Raw genomic sequence first — 14,502 nt, 5'->3', positions numbered from 1 at the left:
TAATCTAAAGCCACCTAGTGGTTTTCTCTGAGGCATCAGTTGCAGATCTAATCACCTTTCTTTTTGCGTCCTCTGTCATACCTAGAATGATTGCCCTGCTAATCCTCTGCAGCCCACCTCCTCCCAAGGCACAATGAGCTCCAGCAAGATCCCAAGTTGCTTGGTGGAGTCTGAGACAATGATTATATCTGGATGAAGCTGTGTTGATGTTACTCTGGTTGGGATCTTTAGCCGTTTAACAAGATCACTTCTAATGATTTTTCTGCCATACTTCCTTTGTAATTGACACCATGAACTTTGAATGCTTGGTAGACCAAGCCACCTTTGCAAATAGCTGTTGATCTTTCTCTCTTTTCTCTCCTTCAATAGATGTTATGGGCACTTTGTACACTAGCAAGGGCCACAGGATTTAGAGCAGGATATAATGCAGTTAAATCCAGCTTTAAACCTCCCTGGAAGACCTGATTTGTCCACCTTTTTAAGCCAAGTCTCAAGCTCTCTACTATACGGAGATCCCCTCGGTGGAGCAGTTGATTGTGATGCAATCGTGTCCAAATACTGCTGTCACCTGGCGGGGCAAACCACGTCTTCATTTCCAGGCTTGTAAGTACTGGTCTATTCTAACTGGCAGTGCTTCTGAGGCTACCTCTGCTTTGCATGCCATGGTGTTGCAGCAGGTTCATCAGGCTAAAGCACTGTACACGATGGTGGTCATTCACCAACCTCTTCATCACCACCACAGCCGCCATAGATCTGCCAATGGCAGATTCAAACCCCTTGTATTCTGAAGGGGTTTGGATGGCAAGGAGGAAACATAAAGAACCAAATTCTTACTGGAATACATAACAGTCCCTGTAAAGGATGGCATGTTCTTTTAGCACCCTTTTAGATTGCGGTTACAATGGTAGTAAGTAAGCAAGTAAAATTTATTTATATAGCACTTTTCACAGATAGACATCACAAAGTGCTTCACAGTAAAATGTAATACAAGAACAATTTAAATACATCCCACAAAATACAAACAGCAAACACAACAAACAACCATAAAAACCCCTCGACTAACCAAAAGCCTGCTTGAAGAGCAAATTCTTCAATTCTTTTTTAAAAGAATCAACTGAGTTCGCGCAACGTAGAACAAGAGGCAAAGCATTCCACAGCCTGGGAGCGACTGCCTGAAATGCCTGGTCCCCTCTAGTTTTAAAATGAGTGTGGGGAACAACTAATAGCATCTGATCTAAAGACCTGAGACTCCGGGTAGGAATGTGAAGCTGTATCAGGTCAGTGATGTAGGTAGGGACTTGGCCATGCAAGGCTCTAAAGGTAAGAACCAGGATTTTAAAATGAATTCTATACTGAACTGGTAACCAGTGAAGTGATGCTAAAACAGGTGTGATGTGTTCTCTTTTCTTAACGTGAGTTAAAAGCCTTGCAGCAAAGTTCTGAACAGCCTGGAGACGATGAAGCTCCTTTTTACTCAAACACGTAAAAAGACTGTTACAGTAGTCTAAACGTGAGGAGATGAACGCATGAATAATCATCTCTAACTCACCTTTGGTCACAAATGATCTTAATTTGGAAATGTTCCTCGGTTGAAAAAAGCAGTTTCTAACTAATTGTTTAGAATGAAGCTCCAATGACATAGCTGACTCGAAGACAACACCTAAGCTCCTGCGGCTCGGTTGGACAGACGAGCCTAAGTCACCAATATATTGTATAATCTTTGGGATTTTACTTTCAGGGGCGATGATTAGTGTTTCTGTTTTGTCAGAATTCAGAAGCAAAAAGTTCTCACATAACCACTGTTTAATACTGGTCAGACAGTTAACTAAAGAAGACAATTTAGACAACTCAGTTTCCTTAAAGGAACAATACAGTTGGATATCATCCGCATATAGGTGGTAAGATATGTCGCTAAACTAACTAATAACCTGACCGAGAGGAAATATATACAAGAGGAACAAGATAGGACCCAAGACAGAACCCTGAGGTACCCCACACGACAACTCTGCAGTTTCAGACATAATCTGATTCATATTAACACTAAAACTTCTACCAGACAGGTAGGATGAAAACCATTTTAAAACTGATCCCAACATACCAAACAGATCACGAAGTCTATTAATCATAATATTATGATCAATTGTGTCAAAAGCTGATGAGAGGTCCAATAAGACCAGCACTGAATATTTTTTAGAGTCAGCTGACATCATAATATCGTTTGAAACTTTAAGTAACGCCGTTTCTGTGGAATGTTTTTTGCGAAAACCAGACTGGAATTTGTCAAATAACTCGTGTTTCTCTAGAAAAAGGGTGAGTTTTTCTGCTACAACTTTTTTGGTAGTGACATAATTTCGCTGGCCAATGTTATTGTTGTGTTTAGATGTTTGCTTGAGACACCAGTCATGCTGAAAGCATTCCCCATTGCAACCACGGAGAACGCATTTAAGTTCCCTCGGTAGGGTAATACAGTGAGGAAAAAATGATTTGATCCCCTGCTGATTTTGTATGTTTGCCCACTGACAAAGAAATGATCAGTGTATATTTTTAATGGTAGGTTTATTTGAACAACGAAAAATCCAGAAAAAAAAAACTATTTTAAAAAAGTTATAAATTGATTTGCAATTTTATGAGTGAAATAAGTATTTGAACCCTTTCTTAAAACATGAATAAGCCTTTTTCACGCGCAACCGGAAACTACGTCACGCAGGGTAAAGTTATTTCCGCCACAGCTGAAACTACGGCGTTTCCATAACATGGAGCGTTATTTCGCTGCTTCTCTCTCGACACTACCGCGACTCAGGTTCGAGGATGTTGAAAGAATAGTTGGACGGCATTCAACAACTAAAGAGGCAAGGCTGAGCAAGGGCTATAAATTCTTTGTTGAGGAGTTTATACACAATTATCAAGGTAAGTTGACAACTAGTTGGCGCTAGCACTTGCAACAGTATGAATGCTAACCGTTTCGTATGTGTTCAGTCTCCAATGTTGTTGATCGGAAGGTGGTAGTGAGAGCTAGGTGTTATCGTTCTATGAGGAAAAATGAGGAGCCCCACACACTTGAGGTTACATGTAATTAATGTGCCTGTTGGCTTATGAGTTCATTAGATCAGCTATTATTGTTCTGATATAAAGTTACTCCAATCTGTGGTTTCAGATTTTAATTTCCCTGTCTTTCAATTTCACCTGTCGCAACTATTCTCTTAAATCTGCGGTTGCAGACTATATATATATTTCTTGCTTTTGCTGCTGTTTGCAGCTTTCCCTTAACGGCACTTAATGTAGCTGATAACATAGAATTACAATTCATTAGCTAAACAATTGTCTTCTCAAACAGATGGCATTGGAATCGGAAGAGGTCGTTAGTGTTTCTACATATATGTGCAGCTGGTAAAGGATTGTGAAACCATCTGACAGCACTTTTGTATCAGACGGCCCACTATGTGCAGCTTAATTTACAAACCGTCCCACCACCACTGGCCTGCACAAGTGAGCCACAGAGATGGCATCGTCCAAGAACACAGGCATGTTTTTTTTTTCTGCAATTGTTAAGAACACTATTAACTCTAAGAAAGTATGTGTAAACATTAAAGCATTATAGACTAATAATGAACAAGAGTGCAGATTAAAGGTTGTATCAGCGATTTCTAGCCTAAAACATAAAGTGTCAATTTCAGCTGACCTTTCTTCACGATCCGCTCGCTGCCTGCCCCATAAATTGTCTGTGAAAAAAACGCGTCTCTCTGGTCAGCCTAGGGTCCGAGATATGCCAAAAAAACAATCGGCACTAAATCAATCAGCGTCAGGGGTTTGGTGTTGTGGACTTTCCTACTGGTGCAGGGATGTGAGGGAGGCGGAGCGAAAGCAACACCAAACCCCTGACGCTGATTGGTTGGAACACTGTTTGTTTATCTGTTGAAAGGTTGGTAGTGCCGATTGTTTTTTTGGCATATCTCGGACCCTAGGCTGACCAGAGAGACGCGTTTTTTTCACAGACAATTTATGGGGCAGGCAGCGAGCGGATCGTGATGAAAGCTCAGCTGAATTTGACACTTTATGTTTCAGGCTAGAAATCGCTGATACAACCTTTAAGTAACAATAAACAATTGATAACTATTAATGTTTATTTTAACACTGCATTTGTTTGTTTGGTACTAAGGGAGTCCATCCAGAGGCAGTGAAGGAACTTCATGTCCTGAAACCAAAATCAGTTGGGAAGACTGGAATCAAGTCTACCCTATACAAGGCTTACACAGGTAACTCACAACACTCTGTCTTTCTCTGTGTCTGTGTGTTAGGGCTGAATGATATTTCACATGCAATATCCAATATGTATCTTGTCAGTAAAGCTGGTTCTGTAATCAGGTGATGGAGATATAGTACTGATTACAGAACCAGCTTTACTGACAAGATGCACATTGGATATCGCATGTCTGTCTGTCTGTGTGTGTGTGTGTGTCTGTCTGTCTGTGTGTGTGTGTCTGTGTGCCTGTGTGTGTGTGTGTGTGTGTGTGTGTGTGTGTGTGTGTGTGTGTGTGTGTCTGTGTGCGTGCGTGCCTGTCTGTCTGTCTGTCTGTGTGTGTCTGTTTGTGTGTTAGGGCTGAACGATATCTCGCATGCAATATCCAATGCACGTCTTGTCAGTAAAGCCGGTTCTGTAATCAGGTGATGGAGATATAGTACTGATTACAGAACCAGCTTTACTGACAAGATGCACATTGGATATCGCATGCGGGATATTGTGCAGCCCTTCTGTGTGTACACAGCTACATTTTAATGTGTTCATGACTGATAATTTGTGTTAATCTCTTTAGGTCCCCTTCCAGATCCTGAAGTCTTGGCATCTGGTACCAAACTGAGTCAGATGAATCCCAAGCCTTTGCTGGCGCACATACTAGAGGGCATGTCAAAAGTATAGTTGGTCCCCTCACAATTCGGTCCTGTACCTCGTGGCAGTCCACTTTCATACCAATGTCCCCCTATAGCTGCAGTTGTTCCTGATATTAATTTCCCCCCACTACCTGTGCTTGGTTGTCAGTTTGGCTGTAATTTTAAATTTGTGCCTACACACCATCAAGCACTTCATCTGGAGTCTAAAGGTTACTCACAGTTCAGCTTGCCAGATTGAAAAGGCCACAAGACTACAGTCAAAATGTACTGCTTGGGGACAAATCCGGAAATCAAGGGTTACTGCAAGCAGGTTCCGGGAGGTTTGTCACGTGGTTGGGGATTCAGCTAGTCAGTCATTGGCAGCAAGAATCATTAAGGGCACAAGGCAGACAAGTGCTATGAAACGTGGCCTTGAACTTGAGCCAGATATTTTGAAAAAATATTCTGAGACAACCAGTGTTAGTGTCCTACCATGTGGCTTTATTATCAACCCAGAAGCACCACATCTGGGAGCTAGTCCAGATGGACGAGTGCATGATCCATCTGAAACATTCCAATTTGGACTAGTAGAGGTAAAAAGCACATCTGCTGACAACATTGCTCAGGTTCCATTTATAAAAATTCAAAAAGGACAAGCCAAACTCAAAGAGACCCACAAGTACTACTGGTAAGTCCAAGGTCAGCTTGCAGTTACTGGTCTACATTGGTGTGACTTTGTGACTGACACAAAATCAGATTTCACAGTACAGAGGACCTGGCGAGATGATGTCTTCATAGCATCAATGAAAGACAAGCTAGACATGTACTATTATAATGTTTACATGGATGTCTATCTTTCAATGGTATAAACGGACAGTTATAGTCATATAGTGTAGTAAGATAATATTGATTTGATTTATTCTTACATTAATAGTAAGTATATGTTATGTAGTTAAGTAGTATGTAGCATATTTTGTAGTAATCTTTTGTAACACAAATTATAATATTAAATATGTAGTACTTGCTTTTATTTAGATGTAAATATGTACATAACATGGACATATTACATTATACATTATATTTTATATTAGATCTTCTGTAATATATATGATAAGCATACATGTTTACTTATTGTATATATTTACATTTAATACAGTGTGTGAAATAACAATGAACACCAGAACTGAGTTTTGACACATTTTTATTTTTATATGAATTATTAAAAAAGACATTTCATTGTTAAATTTTTCATTGTGTCTGTCAAATTATTTTCGGGAACTTTAGTATAAATAATTTCAATATACATTAGATCAACTTTTACTTTACAATACAAAGTAAAACATTTTTTTTTTCAAAAATAAATAAACATTTAATGATGTTAAGTATTAAAGGTATGCACTGCAACTAACTGAACAAGTAATAAAAATGTTTATTCCAAAAAACTAAAAGTTATAACTAAAACACTACTATTGTAATAATCACAATCATTCTAAAAAATCTAATATATACATTCACTGCTCAAGAAACATGGGTCCCTGATAATTAACCATAAAACAGCAATTATGCCAGATCTGATTAATGCTTCCTGACAAGGTAAGTGGCACAACAGAATCCCAGATGTGGTTTTCCTTGACCCTTCGAATCACCCTTTCCACCAGAATTCTGAGGCGTGCAATTGTGTGTTTTTTCACAGTCCTGTTTGCTGAACTGCTTGGCAAATTTGAAAGGTGGAATGCTCAGTCTAGCGCCAACACTGGAGAGCATATCTTCAATGGTGAACCCCTTGTCTGCCATGACCACATCTCCAGGCTCAAGCAGGTCCAAAATGCCAGACTTCTTGGTTATTTCTTTGTCAGAGATTGAACCGGTGAGCTGGGAGATGAAAGTCACTGCACCACATGGAGCTACCCCAACCAGACCTTTGAATGTGGTAGTGCTCTTGTAATTGGAGAAGATCTCAGAGTGGAGTGTCAGTGATGTAGGGCTTTCACAGCGGATTTCTGTGCAATCCAGGATGACTCGCAGGTTTGGACTAAACAAATGGTAGTTCTCTGGCATGGAGGAGCCTATTTGTTGCCTGGACATCCAAATGGGTACTGAACCCAACACAAAGAACAAGTAATTAGCCCAGGTTATAATGGTCCTGCTCACCGTGGCCACGCTTACCCCGAAAATGTCAGCAATTACTTGTTCCCTCAGTCCAGCAGCTACCCGACAGCAGTAGATGAACAGTTCATCTATGAGCTGGATCTTCCGTGCAGGGCTAGGACTTGGGAATGCTTCATGCCCCATCCTCTGTGCCTTGGTCCAGTACACCAGATTGCTGGCAGATGGACAAATCCAATCCAATCCAATCCAATTTTATTTATATAGCACAATTTAAACAAACACAAGGTTTCCAAAGTGCTGCACAAGATACAATAACAATAAATAACACCACAAAAGCACAATAGGACAATGGACACAATAAGACAACAAACGAGATAACAGATAAAACAAATAGACTCCCAGAACACCTGGAAAACTTCTTGTGAGGGAAACTTTGTGTAATATCTGATTGTTTGATCAGAAACACAAAATCTGTTCACTGTCGTTTGTTTCTCCAGTGACATTTTCTGCAGCCTCGCCTCCAGCTGTTCAATGTACTGCAGAGCCTCATCTAATGCACCTATAAAATGAAAAAATAAAATAAAATAAAGTTAGAAACTAATCATGCTATTTTTTTCATATCGCACTGTTAGCACCAAAGACATAAGGGTGGTTCTATAATTGCAGATACATTTGGTGTCCAAAATTTTTTTCTGCTATTAACTTGTAACTGTGTGATATATAATTGCTTATTTTATTATTGAAAATCATGATTTCTAGTTGTTTGAATTTGTCTCAATAATGTTACCATCAGTAGAGTGAGAATGTTGATAGTATGTAACATTATTGACAGTTATACACAGACAGAGACACACACATAACAGTCAATTCAAGAAGCAAATACGATTTTCAGCTACATAGGACACTATTTACAGAAAAAAATATTGTTATGGCCTTTTACATCCTGTGATTAATGACAACGAGTAGCCAATAATTAAAATTATTAATAACATAACTATTTGATAAAGCTGAAAAAAATGACACAATGTACCTGCAATTATAGAATCACCAATAAGCAAACGTTAACATAAGTGCTTACCGGCAGGTGGGTGTGCCGCGTAATCATGTTCCTCAACTTGCACAGATTCATTGGGTGCATCTTCTAAGACCGCCGGCTGCTCCTGAACACGTACATCCATGCCGAGTCGAACGGCAGTTCTCTCAAATGCTGACAGCCTTTGAGGGGGTACATGAAAATCGTTCCATGGAAAACGACTGGAAAGGACACCAACTTTCAGCCGCGAACTTCCTGGAACGTAATCGGCAGCAGTAAAATGCTGACTACAGACATACGTGCTACCTCTCCGAATTACAAATGTAGAGCCTTCATCCCGTCTGATAGCAACAACCCATTCCCTTTTTTGGTCTTCGTTTAAAGGAAACCCATGAAAACTCAAATATGGTTGTTTTTGTTTAGAATTTGTGCACTGAGGGACGCTACAGCAACACTTAATCTTAGACGCCGCCATTCTTACTCTCTGCTCTATAGATACCGGAAGTAACTTTACCCTGCGTTGCCGAACGCCGGAAACACAGAACCCGGAAGTGTGAAAAAGGCCAATTAGTACTTGTTGGCAATGACAGAGGTCAGATGTTTCTTGTAGTTGGCCACCAGGTTTGCACACATTTCAGGAAAGATTTCATCCCACTCCTCTTAGCAGATTCTATCCAAGTCATTTAGGTTTCGAGGCTGACGTTCGGCAACTCAAACCTTTAGCTCCCTTCACAGATTTTCTGTAAGATCAAGATCTGGAGACTGGCTAGGCCACTCCAGGACCTTAATGTGCTTTTCAAGCCACTCCTTTGTTGCCTTGGCTGTAGGTTTTGAGTCATTGTCATGCTGGGATACCCATCCACGACCCATTTTTAATGCCCTGGCTGGCTTCAAAGCCCTGGCAAAACATGTCCCCATCCATCATCGGTCATAGGCAGCATTACTCCTCCAAACATGGCGAGTTGAGCTGATGCCAAAAAGCTTGATTTTGGTCTCATCTGACCAAAACACTTTCACCCAGTTCTCCTTTGAATCATTCAGATGTTCACTGGAAAACTTCAGACGGGCCTGTACATGTGCTTTATTGAGCAGGGGGACCTTGCAGGCACTGCAGGATTTCAGTCCTGACAAGATTCTCTCATATAGTTCTGGGCTGATACCTCCCCGAGGTGAGATCTTGCATGGAGCCCCAGACCGAGGAATGCTGACAGTGATTTTGTGTTTCTTCCATTTCCGAATAATTACACCAACTGTTGTCACCTTCTTATCAAGCTGCTTGGTGATGGTCTTGTAGCCCATTCCAGCCTTGTGTAAGTCTACAATATTATCCCTGACATCCTTGGACAGCTCTTTGGTCTTGGCCATGGTGGAGAGTTTGGAATCTGATTGATTGCGTCTGTGGACAGATGTCTTTTATACAGGTAACAAACTAAGATTAGGAGCAAGACAGCTGGGAGCCAGAAATCTTGCTGATTGATAGGGCAACAAAATTTCACTCATTAAAATGCAAATCAATTCATAGCTTTTTTTTAAATGTTTTTTTTTTCTGGCCATAGAGGGTATATGGCGGTACGTACCCTTTCTAATAATAACAGCACCGTATACAGCTGAAAACTTAGTAATAGGGTAGCCAAACAACAAAGTGAACTCATTAGTGGTTTGATTTATGGAAGTTGTCTTAAGTGTTTCTGAAAAATGCAAAGTCACTATGAGAATAAATGGAAAATAGACTGTTAGCGCAAAAAATAAACACACTGAGACAAGCTTTCTGCTTTTGATGAGTTCACTGACAGTGCTAGACGAAATTATTCATATTTTTTTAACAAATTTAAGGCTTTATCAAACACAAAAGTATATTAATAAAAGTAGCTGTACACAGAATACTGACAATAGTTTTATGATCCTTTGAAAAAAAAAAAAACACAAGTTGTAGGCATTTGCATTTGCAAAGTCAGTCATAACATGTTCTGAACATGAGAAATGGACTGGAGAAAAGTTGAGGAACATCCTGAGGCACAGGATCATTTACAAACACAAGAACATTACACTTTATCATGCAGCAGTGACTTTAGCTCTCTAACCTAACAAAAGTGACTCACTGTGTTGTAAAGGCTGAGAGTAAACGTCCTTTATCATCTGGACGTTGTTATTTCACACCCACATTCCACACTTTCAGGCAGCATTTACAGATCTGCACTGTTCATTCAGCTTCTGTATATAGGGTCGACACTCAACTCAGATCAGGCTAAGACTTCTGACTGCTGCGCATACAACCGCAAAAATGATTTTCTTTTTATTTATTGTGGCTTTATTGGTTGCATATTACATTGGTCATAGGATTTTTGTTCATAGGAAGACCTTCACTGGCACTGCCAAACTATATGGGAAAACGGTGATTGTAACAGGTAGGTGACTTTTGTTTACAAGTACTGTGCAAGATTTCTCAAAGGTTGTTTTTCAGAGCTCAACTACTTAGATGTTTCTCCTAAAATTCCTTAGAAGAAATTAAAAATACAATATGACTAACAATATGGCAAATATGACAGGAAACAGTTTTAAAGAAACACTTATGAGATCTCTTTTGTAAGAGTCATTTTTGTCTAGGTTAAAAATCTGAAGAGACAACAATAGCTTATTAAATTGCTGTCGTTTTATATTTAATTTAATGTTTTTGTGATATTAAACATCATATATGATCTTTCTGTCCAATAAAGTCACAGAACTTGAGGTGTTTCCACATCGTCTTGTCTTCTAAATTAAATAGGGTTATCAGTTATAGTTTTAGGTAAAAATAAATAAATAAAAGCAACCAAACCTACTAAGCCCTTAGCAAACTTGTTTTAACTTTTAATGAAGTGTGACCTACAGACCTAGAAAAGTCATGTATATTAATGAAATTGTACAATGCGGTTTTATAATCAATATAGATTTTTCTAGTTACACATTGAGTATCGATGTGGATGATGGGTGCTTTGGTTTCAAAATGTTAAGAATCACTGTTCTAAATAAAGTTACTTTACATGAAGCTCTGACTCTGTACCTGTCCAAAGAATACATATTTTATCTGTTGTGTCTGACAGGTGGCAACACTGGCATTGGGAAGGCGACTGCCGCACAGCTAGCCATGAGAGGAGCCAGAGTGATTCTAGCCTGCCGCAGCAAACAGAGAGGAGAAGAAGCAGTACAAGAAATCAAGATGGTGAGTGACATCTCTGGGAACACTAAAGGTAGTTGTCACAGAGAATATTTCTAGAGGTCTGTGTGTTTGTAATAACAAAGTCTCGACTACAAGATATGAAAAATACCTTTGTCCCAGTTCACTAATTATTAAGCTACAACTTCACGCTTTATCTATTGCACAAACATAGTAACTGATAAAACTGATATTTCCCTTACAGGAAACTGGGAATGATGCTGTGGTCTTCATGCAACTGGATCTCGCAAGTCAGAAATCTATCCGATCTTTTGCCGAAACCTTCCTGAAGGCCGAGCCAAGACTGGACCTGCTCATCAACAATGCAGGTAAAAAAGCAAACTTAAGGTTAAAACTTCAATAAACATACACTACCTGTCAAACACTTGAAATAACTAAGCTTTGTAATGTTTTTAAAAAGCAATATATTTATATTGAATATATTTTAACATATAATTTATTCTTGAGATGCAAAGCTGAATTCTCAGCATCAATACTCTAGAATTCTAGTATCCACAAAGCATGCTGAGAAAAGCTGCTGAAAGTTCAGCTTTGCATCAGGAATTAACAACATGTGTTTGTTGTGTTGCTCAGCATTGGCCACTCCAGGACGCACTGAAGATGGCCTCGGGATGATCCTCGGTGTCAATCATATCGGTCCATTCCTGTTGACCAATCTTCTGTTGGAGCGTCTAAAGGAGTGTGCACCAAGCAGGGTGGTCAATGTGTCGTCTTGTGGTCATGATCTGGGCACTATTGATTTCGACTGCATCAATACACACAAGAAGCTCGCTCTGGGATCATCCGACGCTGATTTATTCAGGGCCTACACCCACAGCAAGCTCTGTAATGTGCTCTTCACCCATGAACTGGCCAAGAGACTCGAGGGAACCAATGTCACATGCTACAGTCTCCATCCAGGTTAGTGATCAATTCGCCAAATTTACAGCAAGTCCTTTTCAAGGCCAACTGATGAAAATCTAAGGAATAAATTCAAGGGTATACATCAGTATGTTCTCTACATGCAAATGTCAATGGAGTGAATTTATGATAAAAACGAAACTTATGAAATCTATCAGAAAGAAAAATCTTAACTGACTTTTTTTTGTGGTTTAATTTAAAGAAACGAGACTGCATATCTACAGTTTGCATCTCCAGTAAATGGATCTTGATTTAAGGATGTTTAGATATTGCACTGGAAAGCATTTTAGGCCATGACTTCCTGCTTCAATTTAATTCATGGAGGGACTTTTTAAGACCTTTCAAAAGATGAGAAAAAACCATGAGAACAGCAGGGATCCAAGAAAACAACAACAAAAAAATCCACTTCTCACCCTCTTGCGGTTTGTTTTCCATGTTTGATCTGTTTCAGGGTCAGTAAGATCAGAGCTGGCCCGTGACATCAATGAATGGCACACACGCATTATCAAGGGCATTGTTAACAAGTTCTGGGCGACTGACCCGGTGTCCGGGGCTCAGACGACTCTGTATTGCGCACTACAAGAGAACATCGAGCACCTGAGCGGACGATACTTTTCTGACTGTCAGCTGGTGCAAGTCAAGCCCGAAGCCAGAGATGATGGAATCGCCAAAAAACTGTGGGACGTTAGTGAAAAGTTGTGTGGCATGGCTTGAACACACACACACACACACGTTGGGTTTACATGTTTTATGGGGACATTCCATAGGCGTAATGGTTTTTATACTGTACAAACCGTACTTTCTATCGCCCTACACCTACCCTACACCTAAACCTAGCCCTCACAGGAGATTGTGCATACTTTTACTTACTCAAAAAAACTCATTGTGCATGATTTATTAGCCTGTTTCCTCATGGGGACCTGAGAAATGTCCCCACAAGGTCAAAATCTACTGGTATTCCTATCCTTGTGGGGACATTTGGTCCCCACAACGTGATGAATACCAGGTACACACACACACACACACACACACACACACACACACACACACACACACACACACACACACACACACACACACACACACACACACACACACACACACACACACAGCTGAGTAAAGTACGGCATGATGTTGATTTTGGTATTTTTTTCCCCTTTGGTATACAGTATTATGGAGTCAAAAAATGTCATAGCACACAAAGTCATACTTAAAAACAGGAAACTTGAAATTCTACATGATACAACTTGCAGCATTGTGATTTGAATTTGTCCACTTGAAATGTGGTGGAAACACTGCTCTATAATATATAGTAGATAGCTAATATTAGGCTATGTATCTTTAATGTATATATAGAGAGATCAGCGAGTGGAAAGCAAGTTTGTAACCAGTGGTGTTAATCACTTAACTTCACAACTTCATATTTAGTTGTGATCCCTTGCATAAATAATTGAATAGATATTTTACATAACATAATTAAATTAAAAATGGATAAAGCTATTCATATATGTATTTTTACGCACAGGCACACATTGAGAGCGAATTGATTACATCATTTGATTTAGTGATGCTGTAATTCTCTTTACAGCATCATGGGAAATGTAGTTTTTCAGCACATATGATGCTTTAAAATGTATCTAATATTAAAAACTTAATTTACTTCCAAAACTTGACTTTTGAACTCGATGATAAACACCAGACTCAGAAGAATGGGTTTCCCAGGCTCGCTTGAAGGCAGCCATACACTATGTAAACTGATGTTCTTTGTACTGTATTTGGTCAAAGTAAATAAAGAAAAATAAGTTATTTGTCAGTGTATTAAACTTGCAATTTGTTAAGAGAGACGTGCCTTTCAGACACCCCTCAAATGGTTTATGCAAGTGCATTTGTAATAATTAAAAAAATAATAATAATAATTTAGTGTTTAGTACAATTTCATGTCAAAACAAAAAATGCACCCTTTGACTGTCTCATTGTCCAAGCTCAAAAACAAGTACTAAGCAAACTTTTTTTAATCTTGACTGGCAAGAGAACAAGATCAGACATGTAAGATGAACCGTTTAGCAACAAAAAGTGGTTTAGTCTACTAGTTCCATGACAGATCTGAATTATTCCAACTAACTTGTTAGATATATAAACATCCAAGGAATAGAAATCATGAACAGCTCAACTAGCAAAACTAAACCTGGCAGACTGTTTCAGGCAAATAACCACTGATGGCAAGACTGTGAAAGCAAAATTCTACCTGTGCAGTCATTAAAACCTTTAACAAAGGGCAATCAATGTGAACAGGAACAAATATCAGATGAGCTGCTTACAGTGAGCATAAAGATAACATACCAAACTGATCTGAACGCCCACTCACAACATTCAGATCAAA

General features: G+C 39.3%; 1 protein-coding gene across 3 annotated transcripts in view; it reads left to right on the top strand.

Moving 5' to 3' along the window:
- The window catches only part of dhrs13l1 (dehydrogenase/reductase (SDR family) member 13 like 1), an 18,044-nt gene extending 5,196 nt beyond the window's left edge, over positions 1-12,848 (top strand). Inside the window, exons 1-5 of one of the 3 annotated variants that reach the window (XM_073821135.1) lie at positions 10,009-10,413; positions 11,089-11,207; positions 11,407-11,530; positions 11,796-12,122; positions 12,574-12,848. In XM_073821135.1, coding sequence (XP_073677236.1) covers positions 10,290-10,413; positions 11,089-11,207; positions 11,407-11,530; positions 11,796-12,122; positions 12,574-12,836 — 957 coding nt within the window. In that variant the 5' untranslated portion in view covers positions 10,009-10,289 and the 3' untranslated portion in view covers positions 12,837-12,848. Of the gene's footprint in view, positions 1-10,008; positions 10,414-11,088; positions 11,208-11,406; positions 11,531-11,795; positions 12,123-12,573 lie in introns of those variants that run through there. The other 2 variants (XM_073821134.1, XM_073821133.1) reach the window with 2 other exon arrangements.
- Positions 12,849-14,502: the final 1,654 nt, after the last annotated feature.

Source organism: Garra rufa, chromosome 16, assembly GCF_049309525.1.
Source record: "Garra rufa chromosome 16, GarRuf1.0, whole genome shotgun sequence".
In the NCBI taxonomy this organism is placed as follows: domain Eukaryota; kingdom Metazoa; phylum Chordata; class Actinopteri; order Cypriniformes; family Cyprinidae; genus Garra; species Garra rufa.
This window is presented reverse-complemented; position numbering and strand designations above follow the sequence as displayed.